A 20884-nucleotide genomic window follows, 5' to 3' on the forward strand; every position below is an offset into this window, starting at 1 on the left:
GTTATTTTTGGCCTTAAAAAAGGTTTTATTTGAAATTTAAAAATTTTTGTTTCGCATAGAATTTGTCAGTCTTCATTTATGACTCCTAGATTTGAGATCCCAGTTAGGCCGTCCCTACCCATAGACGTTGAAAGGGATTGGCCACATTTCCTTCCAGTGTTTGTAATGTGGTTGGTTTTTTTTTTTTTTAATATTTAGATCTTTACCCATTTTGAAATATATGTTGGCTTGTGGTGTGAAGTATAGAACCAACTTTACGTTTTCCAGAGGGTTACCCAATTGTTCCAACATTATCTTCTCAATAATCCATCTTTTTCTCACTGGTTTCAGATGCAACATTTACCACATAAATTCTTACATTTGAATCTACTCCTAGACTTTCCATTCTATTCTGTTGGTCTTTTCAGTCATGCATCAAATGACACTGTTTTAATATCATAGTTTTATGTGTTTTAATATGTTATGATTGAACACTCCATTTTTTCCCCATGTGAACTTTGGGTTTTTTTTTTTATAATTGTATTGCTGTCTTATTGGGATGCTATTAAATTGTTTAACTTAGGAGGACTGACAGCATTATGCCCTTGACTGCTCCTGTTCAAGAACTTGGTTTATCTTTCCATTTGTTCAAGTCTTCTGTGTCCTTCATAGCATTTTTTTTAAATAGTAATGACCAATGTTTTATTAGAAAATATTTATCTTGGATAAAGCAGTTTAAGAAGGGAAATTGTATTATTCCATTTCATATTAAAATATATTCCTCCCAAATAAGTCTTCATAGTATTTTAATGTTTTCTTTAGACCTTGTACATTTTCTGTTAAGTCCATTCCTGGCGAATTTTTAAGATTAAAAACCTAAAGAAACTGAGATTGACATTTTTCAGGTCACTCGAACGTTTTGGATCCTCAGATAGAAGCTCCCCATTTAAGTGTCACAGGGAAGAAGCCCCAAGTCTGTAGCAGTAGATCTGCCTGTGTGACCTTGGGCCCCTTTCCCATCATGCTTCTTGCTGGAAATTCCTCTGCAACTAACAGTCGCCAGTTGCATCTCTGTGTGACAATTAAAGAAGAAAATGTAGCTCCCCTTTTCTCCACCCTCCAACATATTCCCTTCTAATAGGAAAGACTCAGTTCTAAGCTCTTCAGCTGGAGGCCGTACTTGGGGGATAGACATGCAACTTGGTGACCCACACTACCAGGCACCGACTACTGGCAGTGCTGTTTTGCCTACATCTACTAGGTTTTGGCTTTAGTTCTCTCTGGTTTTCAGATTCTAAGCTCATTATCTTCCTCCTACACAGACACCCATCTAAATACTGCCTGTGACTTGGCCTGGCCCTCGCGGAGGAGTATGGATCGTCTGAGTGCTGCACGCAGACTGCGCTTTGAACTGGAGCTGTGTCGTCTCAGTGGGGTCTGGGGCGAGTCCCTGCATCTGAGTCTAGTCTGACTCCTTTGTAAGATGGGCATGACCTCCCACTTCACGGGGCCACGCAGAGCAGCAGGTGAGTTCCCTGATGGGAAAGCACCTAGCCAGGGCTTCCTGAATGCCACCCTAGCCTTCTGGGACTTTCTAATGCCTTCTTCCAATTTGATCCTTTCAGCTGGGATATTAAAAGTATTTCCAACTAGTGGTTTTCTCTCTGGCTAAAGTGCTGTCCTGGTTTCCAAATTACCGTGGGTGAGAGACAACTGAACAACTCAGCTCACTGGATGCTGCCTACGAAGGTTTAGTTTCCTAAGAGCTATGCTGACCTGGCTCACCCAGCTCCTTAAAGCTCCCAGACCCCAACGGAGGTCACGTCCTGAAGCTCCAACAGCCATGAGAGGCCAGGTCTACTTTGCTTCCTGACAGCCTTGCTGTCACTCAAATGAAGCAGAAGGGGCTTCTTCAAGGGACCAGGGATGTCATGAACAAAGTCTCTCAATTCTCTAACATATCCCGCCTCTGTCCTCGCAAATACACCTTTGTGCTAATGCACCTAGAACCCTTTGTAACAGCTCGTGTTGCTCTGCGGTCCTGTTCACAGGTGGCCTCCCTCAGCCTACTCCAGAGTTCCTGGAAATCTCTTCAATCTCCTTCTAGCCCAGTACCTCTAGCCCAAGTCTTGGCAGAGTAAGTGCTAAACAAATGTTTGTTGGCCGAAGGAACACACTGCTAGCCCCGATTTAAGGGCTCACTGGACATACCCAGCCTCATTAGGGGACTTACTTAGAATTATGAAACACACAAACACATACAAAGGCTTAAGGCAGGAGAGACTCTAGATCCTTTATTTCCCTCAGAGAAATCAACTTGGCCAAAGAATCAAGGAGAAGAAATAAAGATAAACTAAACTGTGCTCTAAACTATGAGGAATGTAAAGTTTTTATCAACATATAATTCTACATAATAGCTAAATTTCACTCAAGTATTGAAAAATCAGCCCAAAGTGTCAAAAAAAAAAAAGTTAGCTCTTTGTACACGACACCAGGAGGGGGGCAGCGCGGTCAAGAGTTCAGCACTGTCTTTAGTTTGGAATCTGTCTGCGGTGGGCTACTTCGAAGAGGAGTAGGTGGTCACCTTGGAAAGCAACAGAAAAGCAAGAGGGAAAGGAAGGATGAACACACGAGACGAACAATTCAGAACCTTTTCTTTTCATCTTTTTTTTTATTTTAAATTACAAAGGATGTTGCATACACTGATGAATCTGTATCTGACTAGAAGTGCCGAGGGGTTGGAAGGTGACAGAAAACAAAGGCAACGTTTGAATTGCCTTTTCTTCTGAAAAGAAAAACTGCACAACTATTAACCAACATTTAATAGAATAATTTTTAAACAGCTCATGCGTCAACAAGATAAAATTCTTTCTAGACAAAAGACAAGACTGAATCCAATAAAAAGTTTCATAGCTCCAGTTGGGGGAGGGAGGGGAACAGAACTACAGAATATTCATGGTAGCGTTACAAACAGGAGCCTACGCAGCTATGCAGAAGAGGTCGCCACATTGGTATGAACAAATGCTTTGAATTCTTGCCTTTCCACTCTTCTCTTATGACTTCTTATGTGCGGTCAGCCCTAGTATCACTGTTAACCACAAATGCTAAGTTCTAGGACAAATCCTAGGGAGAGAAGGTTAAAAAAAAAAAAAGAAAAGCAGGCAGTGGAATACAGTGTCATAAAAATGTGGTGAAAAGGCAGATACAGTACACACATACACATTTCTGTTATTTGGTTCTGAAAAAACAAAGGGCGAAGGGCAAGACACAGTAATCAGTCCCGCTCCCATCCACCCAGAATTTAATTAACTACACCATTGTGTTTACATGGTTATGAAAGAGGCGAACCTGGTTCACCCGAACTTGGCACACTGAAATACCTAACTCCGATGTTCTTCACTGGTCACCAAGTCTTCAGTTCCAAAATACTATTCGGAAGTAGTTTTAAGGTTCTATTCCCTCACCACTACCCCCAAATCTCTCTTTTCTAAAAGAAAACGGCAATTTGGCATAATTCATTTCTTAGGTGTAATTTCTACAATTTCAGTCAGTTACTAAGCACGAGGATTATGCTTCAACACATAACCCCACTTGCCTACGGAAGTGTAAAACTTTCAGTAGTACAGTTTCATCATCTTTCCCCAACATGCTTATTCCTTAAAACGAAACAACCATTCCTACAGTTGACATTCATTGTTACATCCCAATGTGTTTGAAATATTAAAAAAAAATGGAGTCATCTTCTCATAATGCCCTTATTGAGATTACAAAGATTACAAAAGAATCCACAAGTGTTACGGCACTGTGTGAGACTTATTTGTCATGATCCAAGGGAAGAACAAGACTGCAGGACTGTGCGAAGTTGTGGAAGTGGCCTCAGTTCCATGGGAAATGGTATTCCACAACAGACTTCACTAGAAGAACAACTGAAACCTTTTACTTTAACACTGAAAGCATAATTCAATGCATTCTCAAAATTCAAGTTTCAAGATTTGGAGAGATGCTAACATTCTGTTACATAATTAACTAGAAAATACTTGAACAGAATTTTAGGAAGACTATATAAAGAAAGGGAACATAAGTTTTTGTTAATTCCTGCTGAAGGCAACTTGAATTCGTTTCTTAGAAAGTTGACTAAATCTTAGCAGCTAAAATATTTTTAAATGTATGGAATAAAGAAAAGCACATCCATTCTTGACATTTTGGTGAATAAACTAACAGCTTTATTAATGAAGGCAAACATCAGATAATTGTATGAATATTATATATAAAAAAGAAATTCAAACTAACAGCATTGTATTTCAAAAGTACTGTACTTCTGTTTTCTTTTAAAGAGACTTGTCATCTGTTTTATAAAACAAACAAAACGGGTACTCTTCTCCTAAAAAATTCTGGAAAAAATGAAATAGTCAAATTTCAAGCTGATGAATGGAACACACCTTTCTTTAAATGCAGACTATTGCTAAGGAGCAAATAAAGTCAAGCATCAGAAAGAAGATGTATGACAAATCCAAGAAAGTTAGGAAAGAGGGATGTAGTGAAACCACTGCTCATCTTCCCCCCTCATATTCAAAGACCATTCAAAACTGGTCTTTCATACAAATATAAAATAACAGTAAAGAGAGGGAATCTGAAACCATACCCATCTGAAATCCTTCATGATGTTTTTATAATAGTTCTGATTCTCTTACCAAAAAGGTCAAAGTGAAAGATTTAGGAAGTGGGAGGGAATGAAGATGGTTGGTTTTAAATGTACAAGTAAGGCACAATATAAAGCCACATCATAATCTGTCATGAAGGGTCTAGGCGAGGACAAGCATCATACATGGTACAGGAGAACAAGCAGTCATACCGACTGACACAGTGTGGCACCCAATTCAAAACTCAGACGAGATCTTAACGAGAACAACTGGACAGCATGCTTTCATATGGAGACAAACTCTATAAAGAATCCAGTGTATCTGAAACGAGGAAGAATGTTTTTTCTTTTTCGTTTTTTTTTTTTTTCAAATCATAGTAGTACTAGAAGTCAAAGTTGACAACTACTTTTGGAACAATGGGTTTGTTTGAGGTGAATTCACAATGCCTTCACTTAAAGTAAGCCTCTGGACTTCATTATGAGCTATCTGTATACCATGTATGAACACAGAAAACCTTTAGAGAGCTCTTCTCTAATGATCTTCACCCAAGAACACATGCCACAATTTTCAAAAACAGAACACGTACAATTGTTGGGGTTTTTACGTTACCCTTATAAGATCTGTTTGTGTGATACACTAAACGTATATATTTTAATGACAATAGAGGAAGCAGATTATTACTGGCATTAAAGTACAACCATTTCTAGACGGTTTTAAATGCCACAGAGTCCCCTGGTTAAAATGTAAAGCTGCACAGCTTGCCTATATCATCTTTATGATAAAGTTAAAACAGCAAGAGGATTTAACTTTCACTCTACATTTTACTGCCAGGTTTTATTTAGATCAAGTATCGCTGCAGCATTCTGACCAGCCCAGATTTAGCAGCAAATGGCAGGAATCATATAAAATGCAATTTTTTTTAACAAAGTGCTTTTCTAAGATATACATACATATATAAATAGGTACAAAATAAAGTGTCAACATTAAAAAGCTCAACTATTTAAAAGCTTTTAACTATTTAACTTAAGTAGTACATATAAAACACTGAAATGCAAGGATATGGAATCTACTAAACAGATTCAAAGTCTTTTTTTGAAATGCAAGACCAAAAAATCAAATTCTGGTTTGCAGACAGGAAAAAGGTATCAAAAACCAGAATTCCTAACAGAGCAGCTAGAAAGGGGCAATTTTATAAACCTCATCAGCTGAATCTCTTATCATAAAGTGATTTTCACCTGATTGCAAAACTGCCATATTTGGGATCATGTTTCAATTTCCCAGACATACTCTGTCAAAACTTCATATACTTCCAAGTTACAAACCTGTGCTTTGCCTTCTCCCACCTAAAAAGGAAAACCTTTAAACAGTCAACTTACATTCTATTAAACTGCTGGATCTGAGCTTATAACATCTGTTTAGTGTGAGTGCACTAACCAGGTACTTCTCCACCGAGCACGCAGGGAAATCCTGTGCATCACAGTTCAGCTAAGGTGTTAAGACAATCCTTCTCGGAGTTTCTTTTTCATAATGTCAAAGAAGCACGAAAGCAACACTGCTCAGTTGTTACTGTGTGTTTTAGCATCAAACCTTTAAAAGCTACAGCTTCATGTGCTATCACTTATAAATGGGCAAGGGTGATAGGGAGGGAGAAGGAAAAAAAAAAGGAAATACACTGTATAGACAGAATGTAATTACAAATAAATTCTCCAAGGGATAATGGAGAAACAGTTGGAGAAATAGATACTTTCCCAGCAGCTAGCTCTGGAATATTTGGTATTTTTCTGGCTAAATAGGATTTTTTTTTAAGTATAATTTTTAAGCCACCGGTTTTCAGAGTTCAAAACACAAGATTTGAAAATAAAACAGTAAGAGAGACAGGATGGAAATATCTGTAGGGAAGGTTTATAATGCTGCCTTGACATAAGAAATTTCTCATCAAGAGGTAAAGCTTTAACACAGTTAAAACACTGACTAATGAAGCTGTTTTATGTGAGCAAAAAAGAGCACCTAAAAACTAAATGTGTTAATATTTCTCAGTTCTAGAAACTATAGAAGAGGAATAAGTCACATGTTAAGTTTGAAGAAGCTAGTTTGAAAATACCTGTACAAAAATATAAAAATCTATAAATTGTTTTTGTTTTTGTTTTAAGCTTGTGTTGATCTTTGAAAATATTACATGCACAATAATACATCAATTGGAAAAGTGGCAACTAAAGAATTAGATATTTTTAGCTTTTTTCTTTCTTTACATATATATACATAATACAATAAAAATAATCTGTATTTTGGTTGTTTGGTGGAATTATACTACAATAAGCTAAATAAACTTTTTAATTTTCAAGGTCAAAAACTATTTTACCAATAGCTTACTAAAATGAAATATATTAAAATTTCCTACAATAAGTGCAGAAATAAAAAGACTTACAGACACCTAAATGGTCACCAACTTATCTACTATGGAAGCGAACTAGAGGAACAGCAAAATAATATTTGTATGTGTGGATGCTCCTTCTGTAGATAATTGGACCCAAACAGAAATAAAATTCACAGTTCAGTAAGATCCCTAACCCTGACCTTTTCGTTTTTCTTTTTTTTTTCTCCTTTTTTTTTTTCATACATTCATACAGTATCATGTAAGCTGTGCAAAACTTTACTTAGACTGGCAGTTTGCCATATCAGTTGCATTTGTCTTTGGTACAAAAAATAAAACAATCGCAATAATGTGCAAGTATTTGTCTTCTTCCGGTCAAGTACCGAAATATGAGTTTTCTAGAGCCATCTTTTTTTTGTTTTTTTTGTTTTGTTTTTTATACAATACACAGACTCTGTGGCATATATCTACATTTCAACATAGTCCTATATACATTCAAAAAATTTGAAAAAGAGTTGGAACAAAAAAACATTTAAACCCCATAATTTTCCATCTATATATCTTGTTTTTCCTCATTAGGATTTTCATCATACAAAATATTACCAGTTTTATAGTTTCCCCAAAATACAAGGCACAAAGAATATGCTTTTTTTTTCTTACTTGCACAGACATTATATATATTTATATATATATTTATATAGACCATATTGAGCTCGGAAAATGAACATCTAATATGGCACATGGGCGTGAGTGCTGGGTTGTGCCATGTACAAGTGAGATTAATGGTTGTGGAAAATTAGAACAAAAAGCAGTAATTCTAAAAACAATCTAAATTGAATGTTTAAAAAAATGCTTCCTCAATTTTTTTGTGTGATTCAGAGCATAAACCTGCCACAATATTTGGCATTTACTATGATCTTCGCTCTTCCAAAATGCTTTGCTCTAACGGACTCTGCAATCTGTATCTAAACATCTCCTAATGTGTGAGTTTCAATTCTGATACCAGTAGCAGTTTTAACCATGGTTTATGCTCTGAAAATGTAATAATCAAGTATTTTGGATCATGCTTCACTTATGCTACTTAGTTCTTAAAACAATGTAACCTAATTGTAAATGTTTACATAATGCTAAGCTGACATGCAAAACAGAATGAAAATTTACAATGAATAACATGACAAACACAGACATTTCTGACCAGTGGTCCAATGAGGCTGACTACACTTTTGATGTTGGTATCCTTAGTCCTACAAGGCCTCCAGTGGGATTGCCTTCTGCCGTCTTCTCCAACACTTGGTTAACAAATTCTGAGGTTTGCCCAGCAACTGGGAGACCTAAGAAAAGAATAAAAGGCACACTTAGACACATATGAAGGTGAGGGTCAGGGGGAACCCTCTCTCAGGACTGGTCCCAGATGAGTGCTTGGCTGCTTGCTACTGAGCCCAGAAAATAATTCTACCCACTGAGTTAGGGCCTACAATTTTAAGATTAGAAGGGTTAAACCAAGGATAACCATGAAGAATGGTTAATCAACATTTTACAGCAGGGTAGAGACAAGTAATAATAGTCCAAACCCAAGCCCCAGGCCTGCCGACAGGGACTGGTCCCTAAGCCCACTACGCATGTATTCCCCTGTTCTCTCAGCGAGTGTCTTCCAGCCGCTCCAACCTCACTGCATCTCATGGACGGGCTTCACCCACATGACTGAAAACATAGATCTGAAGGATGTTTTCAGTCACTTTCATAGTGATTGGATAAATTTTATGTCCCCTTTTCCTTATTTTAAAGAAGAGTGAATGAATCAGCCAAGTTGGAAGAGAAGAGGAAGGAAAGGTGGGAGACACTGCAGGTATGTTGGGTTTTTTCCATCTTCCTTATCTTCTACAGCTGAGGTCAAAAATATTTGATTTATTGATTTTAAGTAACACAGGTATAAGTGTTCCAAAAGTAATAAAAATAGTAAGTGATTAAAAGGATATGGAAGCAGAAAAATACTATTTAGTCATTGCTCATAAGAAGCCAAAAGATACTGTAAAAAATAGAGAACTGACACCACCTCAACCCTGTAGTCAAATTCTGTGTGACAGTAATGGGACAAACTGATAATAGATGCTTCTTAATCGATGGAATGAGAAGGATATATAACCTGCAATGTATTTTTGCCAAGAAAATGTAACTGCATCGAATCACGAGGAAACAAATATAGATAGTGGGGCATTTTACAAGGTCAACTACCTGGATTTTTTCACGGGAAAAAACAGGCTGGGAGACTCATCTAGATTAAAGGAGACAGAAAAAAAAAAAAGACAACTAAATGTAATGCATGATCCTTAACTGGATCAAAAACAAAAAGGTTATAAAGGACATTACTGAGACAACTGGGGAAATTCAAATATGGACTCCACATAGGTATTGTATCAATGTGAAGCAGGAAGTGATATGAGTCTTATGTCTAAGTAAGAAAATGTCCCGTTCTTGAGAAATCCACGCTGAAGCAGTAGTTAGGGAGGAAGAGTCACATGTTTACAAGTTACCTTCAAATATTTAGGGGAAAAATGTAGACAGAGGCAGAAATAAAGCAAATGCAGCAAAATATTAACAACCGGTGAATCTAGGTGAATGATACACAGATGTTCATTGTACTGTTTCTTTCTACTTTTCTTGTAGGATTGATATCGTAAATGAAGAGTTGAGGGAAAAAATTAAGTATACATGTTATGTTACAGTTAAAGAGTGAACCTGCAAGACAAAAATGCAGGGCCTGCAAATTATCAGGGACACATACAAAAATGAAACTGTAATAATGGATCACACAGGGAATGACATAAAAAGGCAAGAAAGCCATGTGAACAAACCCTAACAGATCTTCTGATGACAGAACTAAAACCCAACATACATCAATAAATAAAAATGAGCTACTTGAGGAGTGTGGCCTTAGTGGGGGTGTGGTCTCTTGGCGGCGAGTGGACTCTTCTGAGTGGGTGGGTCCATAATGGGGCGGGTCCAGACGTGGAAATGTTAGCCCTCTCCCTTCTGCCCGGTAGCATGAGGCATCGTACTCTAGCCTCCGTCCCTGCCCTGTGGGCCTCCATCCCCGTCCACGCTCTGAGCTGCACCTGGACCTGATTCTGGCTTCTGGACAGTCTTTCCCGTAGATGGAGCAAAGCCCTGCGCACGGGAGTGGCGTGCTGGCGGACCAGGTATGGACACTGCCTCAGACTGAGGAACAGCTCTACTGCACTGTGTACCGAGGGGACAAGGGCCAGGTTGGCAAACCCACACCAGAAGAGCTAAAGGCCATGCGACAGTACTTCCAGCTGGTTGTCAGCCTGGCTCAACTGTATCACCATTGGAGTTCCATGGACCCTCACTTTCAAGAGGTGGCTCAGAAATTCCAAGGTGTGAGACTCATGCAACAGGACCCCATCGAATGCCTTTTCTCCTTCATCTGTTTCTCCTACAACAACATTGCCCGCATCACTGGCACGGTGGAGCGGCTCTGCCAGGCCTTCGGACCTCGGCTCATCCAGCTTGATGTCGTCACCTACTGTGGCTTCCCCAGGCTGCAGGTCCTGGCTGGGCTGGAAGTGGAAGCTCAGCTCAGAAAGTTGGGCCTGGGGTACCGTGCCCGTTATGTGAGTGCCAGTGCCCAAGCCATCCCGGAAGAATGGGGCGGACTTCCCTGGCTGCAGCAGCTGTGCAAGGCCCCTTACAAGGAGGCCCACAAGGCCCTCTGCACCCTGACAGGGGTAGGCACCAAGGTGGCCGACTGCATCTGCTTGATGGCCCTAGACAAGCCCCAGGCTGTGCCTGTGGACATCCACATGTGGCAGATCGCCCAGCGTGACTACAGCTGGCACCCCACTACCAACCAAGCCAAGGGTCCGAGCCCCCAAGCCAACAAGGAACTGAGAAACCTTTTCCGGAGCCTGTGGGGACCTTATGCTGGCTGGGGCCAAGCAGCGCTGTTCAGTGCTGACCTGCACCAAGCCCACCGAGCTCAGGAGCCACCAGCAAAGTGCAGAAAGAGATACATGGGGCTGGAAGGCTAGGTGGGAGCACTGGACACAGGGATTCCCCAAACACCCCCCTCAATTCCCCACTTCTCTCCCCCATCTAGTCTTGTTGGAAAGGGGGCTCAGGAGTCAGGCACCCTCAAATCAAGCAGTTGGTCAACAATATAGGGTGTGGTTTGTCAGGGGAAACAGAGCTACCTGTGGTTTTAACCTCTTCTATTACAAGAAGGAACAATAAAACAGAAACATTTGTATGGAAAAAAAAATGAGCTAAATTCACCTATTAAAGAAGAACTTCTAGACTGGCTAACAAAGAAAATCCAACTATAAGTTATACATAAATATCTAAGAGTGAATTTTATGGCATGTGATTAAAATTAAATTAAAATTTTAATCTAAGATCTTTTAAAAAGAGATGTATCTAATAAAAGTAATTTAGAAAGATTGCAAATAAAAGACTAACAAGCAAAGGAATACCTAGCAAATACAAATAATAAGCTGCATTCATGACTGTAATATCAGACAAGACCGAATTCAGGGAAAAAACTGTAAACAAAAGATGTGTGCTTCTTGATGATAAAGACTGCAATCTACAATGAAGACCTAGTCGTAAAAATCATACTCAAACATCCAGCATTCAAAAACCAAAACACAAAATATGAGAAGAAATTGAAACACATGAGTGGGGGCCTTTCTCAGTACTACAGAGTAAATGAACAACTCTTACAAAAATCAAAAGGAAAAGAAGATTTAATTAAGATTAGCAAATTAACATATATTGGAGTTTTAATATAAAACAGAAAATATATCTTCTTTACAAATGCCCACAAGGTATTTAAAATTATAATCATATAATAGGTAGCTAAAAAAATCTCAATAAATCACAAAAGAACATAATAATAAAACCAGAAGATAATATTCCCTGTCTTCTGGAAAATTTTAAATCTCTCTCAAAAATTCCTTGGGTCAAAGAGTAAATCAAACCTAAAATTTCAAAGTATTCAGAAAACAATTAAAATATGATTCATCGGAATCTGTGAGATACAACTAAGCAGTGCTTGGAAGAAATGTCAAAGATTTTTAATTATATTAGTGAGTGAGAAGGAATAAAAAGAAATGAATTAAACATCTAACTGAAGAAATTAAAAGAACTGATATATTCAAGAGCTAGTTCTTTGGAGGAGAGGGAGTAGAATAACCTGAAACCAATCATTTCAAGAAAAAAAGGTGAACATGATAGATATAAAAAAAGAAATGAAAAATGTAGCGCTAACCACCGATACAAAGGAAATTAAGAAACAAAGATTGTTTTGCTCAATTTTAATAAATCTGACAGCCTGGAGGAAGTGGGTAGTCTTCTGCGATATACAAATTATCAAAACTGATTCCAGAAGAACTTGTAATCTGACAGACAAATTATCATAGAGGACATAAAGAAAGTTTTCAAAGAGTGAATCACAAAACCACACTGGGCCAGACAGTTTCAAAAGAGTATTCTACAACCTTTCAGGAAAAGGAGCTCCAACATATTTAATCTGCTCCAAGGTGGGGAGGGTACAGCTCAGTGGTAGAGTACATGCTTAGCATGCATGAGGTCCTGGGTTCAATCCCCAGCACCTCCATTAAATAAATAAATAAACATAATTATCCCCCCCCCAATTTTTTTCAATAAAAATTAAAAATAAACTGCCCCAGAGGGGAATTCTGGGAAGATAGTCATATTGCAACATGGATTTTTAATCTCCTCAACTCCTCACATAAAAACAGAGCAATCAAATAAAAAAACCATGGAAAACTTTAACAAGTGACAAGTTATCTCCATGAACCTCAAAATTCAAGAAGACAGGAATGAACTACCAAAGGCACTGAGCCGCCTGGCATTCACATTATTACTACTTGTGTGGGACGAGTCAAAAGGAAGTAGTGGACCTGAGAACCTGGCCACCTGAAGTGGCCAGCAGGTTAATCGCTGGGAGGGACGAGAGGACAACTGGAGGGCAGCCGAGGCTGTGAGAGCCCGTCTAAACGAACAATGAGTATAAGGTGAGTGTGGGGCCCACAGTCAGATGTGAAGGGGCTGGAGCAGTCCAGCATCTGTGAACTCAGAAAACATGGCCAGCCAGGACTCCCTCGTAGGACACAGGCCAGCACTGTTGAGAATTAAAATAGAGTGGCCTAGTGACATTCAAATGCACCCAAGAAGTCCCCTCACACCTTCTGCCTTTGCACTTCGCCCTGACCCCTGATAAAGGCACCTGCCCACAGCTTCCTTTGTTCTCTCCCTGTTTCCTCCTGACCTGATGGGTTGCGCCTGCTCCCTTAGTGCTCCCCTCGTGTGGCCCCCTCGCGGCATGTGGTGACTCTGTCTCTCTAGGATGAACTTTCTTTTCCTGCTCCTCTCCTGTGTCCCCTCTTTTGGCTGGACCAGAATGACCATCTCATGAACGCATACGAGACATTTTTTTACGTTTCCTGAAAACACGGGACACTCTGTTAAGTTTGAAGTTAGAAAAACTATCTTGAAGCAAACTTTCTTTTTAAAGTTCAGAAAAACTCATTTCACATACAAATGATTAACAGAAAAGCAACAAGGTCAAAATCCCATAAAAAAGGAGTAAGAAAAAAAGGGAATAAGAGACTCCTGCAACCAATGAGAGCATGCCTGGAAGACATGACCACAAAATGGGTGAAAACCATACCCACTGTTATTTCAAAATTAACTAAAGACATTAAGCAAATGCTTTAAGACATAAGAAACACAAATCAGAAATATAAAAATTCAGGAAAGAATTAGAAATAAAGCCCCATGTTAATTATAACATTATAGTAGCCAAGACATGGAAACAACCTATATGTCCATCAATAGATGAATGGATAAAAAAATTGTGGTGTACAAACACAGACACAGACACACACCCCACTGGAATATCATTCAGCCATAAAAAAGAATGAAATCTTGCCATCTCTGACAACATGCATGGACACGGAAGGCATGATGTTACGTGAAATACATCAGACAGAATAAGATAAATACCGTATGATGTCACTTATATGTGGAATCTAAAAATAAACAAACCAAAAACCACACAAAAAAACAACAAAACCCCCTCAAGCTCACTGATACAGAAAACAGACTGGTGGCTGCCTGAGGCAGGAGTAGGGATTGGGCAAAATGGATGAAAGGTGGTCAAAATATACCAATTTCCAGTTATAGGATGAATAAGTCATAGAGATGTAATGTGCAGCATGGTGACTACAGTTAATAATATGGTACTGTATATCCAAAAGTAGCTAGTAGGGAGGATCTCAAAAAACATCACAAGAAAAAATATTTTGCAACTACATATATTGATGAATGTTAGCTGGACTTGTGGTACACATCATTTTGCTAAAAAGATCTAAAATTACATTCAGAAAGAGCACAGAGCATACATGTGAATATCAACCTAAAATGACCAACTCCAAGACACGGTCTAGTAAAATGACTGGGATTTAAAGAAAAACAATCCTGTTGACATCTGGGCAAAAATGGCAAATGACATAATGGGAAAAAAATTAGGCAATTATTAGCCTTTCAATAGCAATACTTTCTGCCAGAAGAAAAATGCAGAAACATATTTAAAATACTCCAGGCAAGAAAATGTGAGTCAAAGACTGTACCTGGTAAAACTGACAACCAGGTATATAGGGAAAAACACAAGCTTATCAATATATAAGACCTCTAAATTAATAAAAAAAGGTAGGAAGAATTTTTTCTTGTAACATTAAATCCCTCCGTCTACCTAACAAAAGAAAACTGAAAATGATTTTAAAGAATAAGAAAGGAAACAGAAATGCTATGAAAGAAGATATAAAACACTAAAATAGTATCAATTCATTTGAAGTAAAAGTCAAGCAAATTCATCATTACTATTCCCTGTTTTGCTTAGTATTTGGGTGTGGAATTAATCTACACGGAAGTTAAGAAGGAAGTGGTTGTTTAGGAAAATATTAGCATATTTTACATTCAGTATGAACACAATGCTGATAAGAGAAACTAATATATAATTTCAAAGACCATGAGAAACTTACTAAATGAATGGGAGCATTCAATATGTATTTTCAATTAAACAAAATGCAATCATTTTGGTAGCTATGAGTAGTCTCTCTGTAAAAACAGAAATAAAATATTCTCACTCACTCCACTCTATTTAGCATCTTGAGTTCTTTATTGCAGTTGCCACAATGTTATTTGTTTTTGTTTTTCTGTTTGTTGTCTTTCATTGGTTTAGATTACAAACTTGGTAAGAAGAGCAGCAACCAAGTCTCAGCGTATTAACCCTGTATCCCCCCAAAGCCTGGCACACAGTAGGCGCTGAAAAAATTTTGTGGAATGAATGAGTTTATAATAACTGGAAGTCAAAAAATTGTCTTAACGAATTCCAAGATATTTACCATTTAAAAAAATTAAATTATAGTGTTGGCACCCTAAAATTAAAGTAAGTAACTAACTAATGATGGAAAAGTAAACTCTGCTTCTTTTAAGTTACCTAATTCAATACACAGTCAGCATCATCAGGAAAAATGAACTGGAAGAAAATGCTCAGGTAACTAAAGTTTACCACTCTACACAATGACTATGTCAGAACTGGTATTTAAGAGACAGTCCTAGAATAAATACTGTTAAACAAAGAATATATAATATAGCTGAACCAATTTCATGATGCTTCAGGGTTTTCATGGATTGTGCTATGCCGTAAAGCCCCTGGGATGCTACTGATCATGGGGTGATTTGCTCCTACGACAGCTGAGCTCCTGGGCCTCGGGGGTTCTCATGTCTTTGTGTGCATCAGCTCCCTCTATCCTCCCCGTCAGGCATCGCTCTGCCTGCCTTCAGCATGCACGCCTCGCTGTTCCTCCCCCATGTTATACAATCTGTTCAGGGATGGAAAACCAGATGATCACGTTTGTTAGAATCCTATAAATGGGTAGGAAACTCCACCGAAGGATAAACTGCAGGCTTGACAAGCTCAGGGATCTTTATTTTCCCCACAGAAGGTTAAAGTTGCTAGAAGTTTATCTTTCCTAAGTGTTAAAACCATTCAGTGATGAAGTCTGAGTAATAAATTGTGCTAACCAACAGGACACGTGTACAAATGCTAAATCTCAAGAGACAAAAACTACTTGTAGAGGAGAGTGACCACCATGAGAGCACTTGAGTTTTTCCTTAAAACAATTTGTATCCCTTTGAATCATGTATCTTACATTACATGTTATTATTTGTTATTAATTTATCCAATATTCTTCTTACCAAGAGTATCTTTAATGAGGATTTCAAGCTTCTGTCCCATGTTGGGTCCTCTTTCCTCTCTTGGATTCTGTACTCGGTTTACAATCTCTTGCTTGATGGAGTTGATTACAAATAATAAATTATCTGTAAGACAGAACAAGACACTTGGAACATGTCACTAACAGAAAAATTTACTTTTACTAGGTAATAATAGATATTCAATTAAAAGAATTTATAATACATTCAATGTATTCAATACATTGAAGAATATGTAAGAAAACACTAAGCAGTATGGTTATAAACCTTCTCTCTTACACAAGAGACTAATTTCAAATGATGTGCCACTTTTGATAACACGTTGTGGACACATATCAGTGTCCACTACCCTGTAAGCAATTTGCCCTACTTGTCTTCACAGTTTTAAGGCCTATGACAGTGCCTGGTATATCGAATCAGAGGGTCTTAGTAAATGTTTATTAAATAAATCAAACAGAGTCCTTCAAAGACAAAGCTTGAAAAATAAATTTCCCCACCTTAAGAAGCTTTAAAAAAAAAGAACAAAGCTAACCAAAAATATATAAGGAGGGAAATAATAAAGATAAGAGCAGAAATCAATAAAACAGAACATAAACACACACAGTAGAGAAAGTTAACAAAGCAAAAAGCTGGTTCTTTGAAAATATGGAAATTGATACCCTCTGCTACCCTCATCCCCATCCCCAGCTATATTGCTCAATCACCTAGACCTAAAATGAAAAAGAGGTTATCACCTCAGAATCTAGAACCATTAAAAAGATAATATGAAAATGCTATGTCAAGAAGTTCAACAACTTGAATGAAATGGACAAATTTATTGAAATGTAACTTAACAAAACTGACACAAGAAGAATTGGAAAATCTGAATAGCCCATTTCTAGTAAAGAAATTTCTAGTTTTTGAATTTATCAAAAAATATTCCCAAAAGAAAACCCAGAGGATTTTAATGGAAAATTCTATCAAATGTACAATAAAGAGATAAAGTCAATCTTGGCAAACATTTTCAAAAATGAAGAAAGATGATAGTCTAATTCATTCTCTAAGGCCTGTATCCCCAAATACCTAACCTGACAAAGAAAGAAAATTACAGACCAATATCCCTTTTGAATACACACATAAAAATAATTGACAAAATATTAGCGACAGAATCCAACTTAAAATACTGGAATAGAATCTCACAGAATATTTGCAAAAGACTCTAATATAAAAAGGAAAATACATCATAAACAAATAGAGTTTACTCCAAGAACAGAAGGTTGGTTTAATCAAAAATCAGTTAATGTAATTCACCACATTAACAGGGGGATATGTGATATAAAACCAAGAATAAGGGAGAACAAAGTGTTCCAATAAATGCGCACACACACAGAAAGTAAATGACAGTATTCAACATCCATTCATGATAAATCAAACTAGAAAAATAAGGGAACTTACTCAAAATGACACAGAGCATCTCATCTACAAAAAAGGCTACAGCCAACACCAACTTAAAGGTGAAAGCTTCCCCTCTGAGATTGCAAACATAGCAATCACCACTTCTATTTAATGTCCTAGACATTGCAAGAAATAGAATTAAAAGGCATAATGATCAAGAATGAAGGAAAAAGCCCAACTCTATTTGCAGGCGATGACTGCTTAAACAGAAAATCCCAGGGCATCTACATACCTACTACTGGAACTAATAAACTTAGCAAGATATATATTAGCAACAAAGAGTTTGAAATTCAAAAATGAGTCCATTTACAGCAGTACCAAAAAATATAAGATACCCAGGAATAAATCTAACAAAGGATAAAAGATGTTCAAGCACTCTACACTGAAAACTATAAAAGAAGACACAATGAAATTAAAGAAGACTTAATTAGATGTAAAGAGATAGCAAGTTTATGGATTGAAAGCCTCCATTCTACTAACACGGTAAATTCTCTCCAAATTGATTTACAAATTCAAAGCAATTCCAATCAAAACTTCAGGAAACTTTTTTTTTGGTAAAAAGTTGTAAACTGATTTCAAAATGTACATGGTCATGCAAAGGCCCTAGAATAGCCAAAACAACTTTGAAAGGGAAGAACAAAATTGGAAGACTAACAAGGACTAACACTATCAGACTTAAAAGATTTACTATAAAATTACAGTAACATACTGTGTATTCACATAAAGGCAGACAAACAGAATACAGAGTCCAGAAGTAGACCCATACATATAGGGTCAACTGATTTTACAAAGATACAAAAACAATTCAATGGGAAAAGGAAAGTCCTTTCAATAAATGGTGCTTGATGAACTGGATAGTCACATGGGGAAAAAAAAAATCAACTCTTAGCTTTTACACCACACATAAAAATTAACCTGAAAACGATCACACACCTAACTGTTAATTAAAAAATTTTGCTCTTTGGAAGATGTCAGTGAGAAAACAAAAAGGCAATCCAAAGACTAGAATAAAGTATTTTCTATATATATATATATATATATATATATCACAAAAAGAACTTGTATCTAAAGAACTTTTAGAAGACAAGGGCTTTAAATGGCTAAACATTTTATTTAACAGATGCTTCACACACACAAAATATATGAATAGCCAATAAATTTGGTAAAGATGTTCAACATCATTAATCAAAGAAATGCAAATTAAGACCACAATGAGATACCACCACACACCCATTAGGTTAATTAAAATTAAGAAGGTTGACCCTACTAACTGCTGGCAAGGATGTAAACCTACCAGAATCCTCCTACACTGTTTCTGAGAATGTAAAATGGTACAGACACTTCGGAAAACAGTTTGGCAATTTCTTATAAAGTTACTCCTATGTATATAACCAAGAGAGATTAAAACATATGTCCACCTAAACATTTGTACAAGAATATTCACTGTGGCACTGTTACTGCAAAAGCTAGAAACCACTGAAGTATCCATCAACAGAAGAATGGATAAACAAACTGTGGTATATCTATTATAATGAAATACTACTCAGCAATGAAAAGGATTTAACTATTGATACAGGCAAAAACATGGAGGAACTTTAAAATAATTATGCAGAGTGATAGTAGCCAGGCAAAAAAAGAGAACATATTGTAGGATTCTGTTAATACAAAATTTTAGAAAATGTAAACTAATCTATCATGACAAAAAGCAGATTGTGGCTATCTGAGGATAGAAGGGAGGGAGAGGATTAGCTTACAAAGGGGCACTAGGAAACTTTTGGAGGTGATAAAAATGTTCAAATGATCTTGACTGGTTTCACATGTATATACACATGTCCAAATTAATCAAATAATACTTTTTAAATATGTAGTTACTATACTTCAATTACATCTTAGTAAAGTTGTGAGGGGGAGCTCATTTCCAGTTTCAACACACAGGATTCCTATGGTCTGAAATAACTCTCTACCACTTTACAGACTGCTTTGCAACAGTGATTTGTTATTCCTCATCTATTAATACTGAGAAGAGACCAATCTAGACTGATACTGAAGAGGAAAGTGAGAAATAATTGGGAGGAAAGCAGTTTAAAATGACATGTAGGGACAATATATATAAAATGTGTCACTAAACAAGGAAAGCGCAACTGACTCCCTAAATCACATGAAGCAAGAAATTTATGCTTCTTTTCAATGAATAACTGAGAGAGAACACCATTTTCTCAAATATAAGTAAGGACCTTTACAGGCAGTCTGGATTTATGAGAAGCAATGAGGTTCCCCCATCCTCAACAGGTAAAATAACCTGGTTACCTTTAAAAAGAAGGAAAAAAAACCCACTATAAAATCGAAACTGAAACAGAACAGAAGAGCTCTTCTCAATCCGGGCAGCACCCATGCCGGGACACTGGGGGCCGGCAGGGCAGAGGAGTAGGGCTCTATTTAACACCATCAAAAACCCCTGGGTGAGGAAGTGGAGGCATCTGGCTCAGAAAGTGAGGACAAACACTCAACCTGTAACAGATCCCTCCTGCTTTGATTTTATGTTCATCCAAGAATTTTCTAGTTTTAATTTTCTCACATAGCTTGCTTAGGGACAAAATACGCTGATCAGGGTGAAGGTCCAGTCCTCTTAGCAGTTTTACTTCTCATTCTGAGTCAACAAACCTACATGTGACTCACAGGGCAGCTTCTGGTGGGTAGGAGGAGTCAACAGGAGGAGGAGGTTTGGCAGGACAGGACAGGACAGGGTGAGTAGAACAGTACTGGGTCCCTGAAGCTAGTGTTTGGAATGGTGCTAGCTAATAACAAATTAGAAAGGATAAGAATGACAGAGTACATTTTTCATAAAGCATATTTTATTCTATTCTGAGTTTACGCCTGTCTCAATGTTTTAGAGCTAAAATGTCCTTTCTTGTATGAAATTACAGGGGTCATGGATGATGTTCTTTTTAATCTCCTTACCTGGCAAAATATAAACCTGGCCATCCTATGGGTCCCAAGTCCCCAAATCTTTTTCAAATGTCACTGATTTGTGAATCACAAATTCTAGAAACCATTAGGTCAATAGATAGACAGTGGATAAAACTGTTCCACAAAACAGTAACGGAGTGACTCACAGCTACTGAGAGGAATCAAGGACACTGTT

General features: G+C 37.5%; 1 protein-coding gene and 1 pseudogene across 5 annotated transcripts in view; one reads left to right on the top strand and one right to left on the bottom strand.

Annotated features, from left to right (window-relative positions):
• Nucleotides 1-2621: 2621 nt before the first annotated feature.
• CREBRF (CREB3 regulatory factor) overlaps nucleotides 2622-20884 on the bottom strand; it is a 50345-nt gene continuing 32082 nt past the window's right edge. For all 5 annotated transcript variants that reach the window (XM_072947227.1, XM_072947222.1, XM_072947223.1 and 2 more), the window contains 2 exons: nucleotides 16294-16416; nucleotides 2622-8321 (listed from right to left, as the gene is read on the bottom strand). In XM_072947227.1, coding sequence (XP_072803328.1) covers nucleotides 8206-8321; nucleotides 16294-16416 — 239 coding nt within the window. In that variant the 3' untranslated portion in view covers nucleotides 2622-8205. The remainder of the gene's footprint in view (nucleotides 8322-16293; nucleotides 16417-20884) is intronic.
• On the top strand, nucleotides 10003-11039 carry LOC102526595 (N-glycosylase/DNA lyase pseudogene; annotated as a pseudogene).

Source organism: Vicugna pacos, chromosome 22 (genome assembly GCF_048564905.1).
Source record: "Vicugna pacos chromosome 22, VicPac4, whole genome shotgun sequence".
NCBI lineage: Eukaryota > Metazoa > Chordata > Mammalia > Artiodactyla > Camelidae > Vicugna > Vicugna pacos.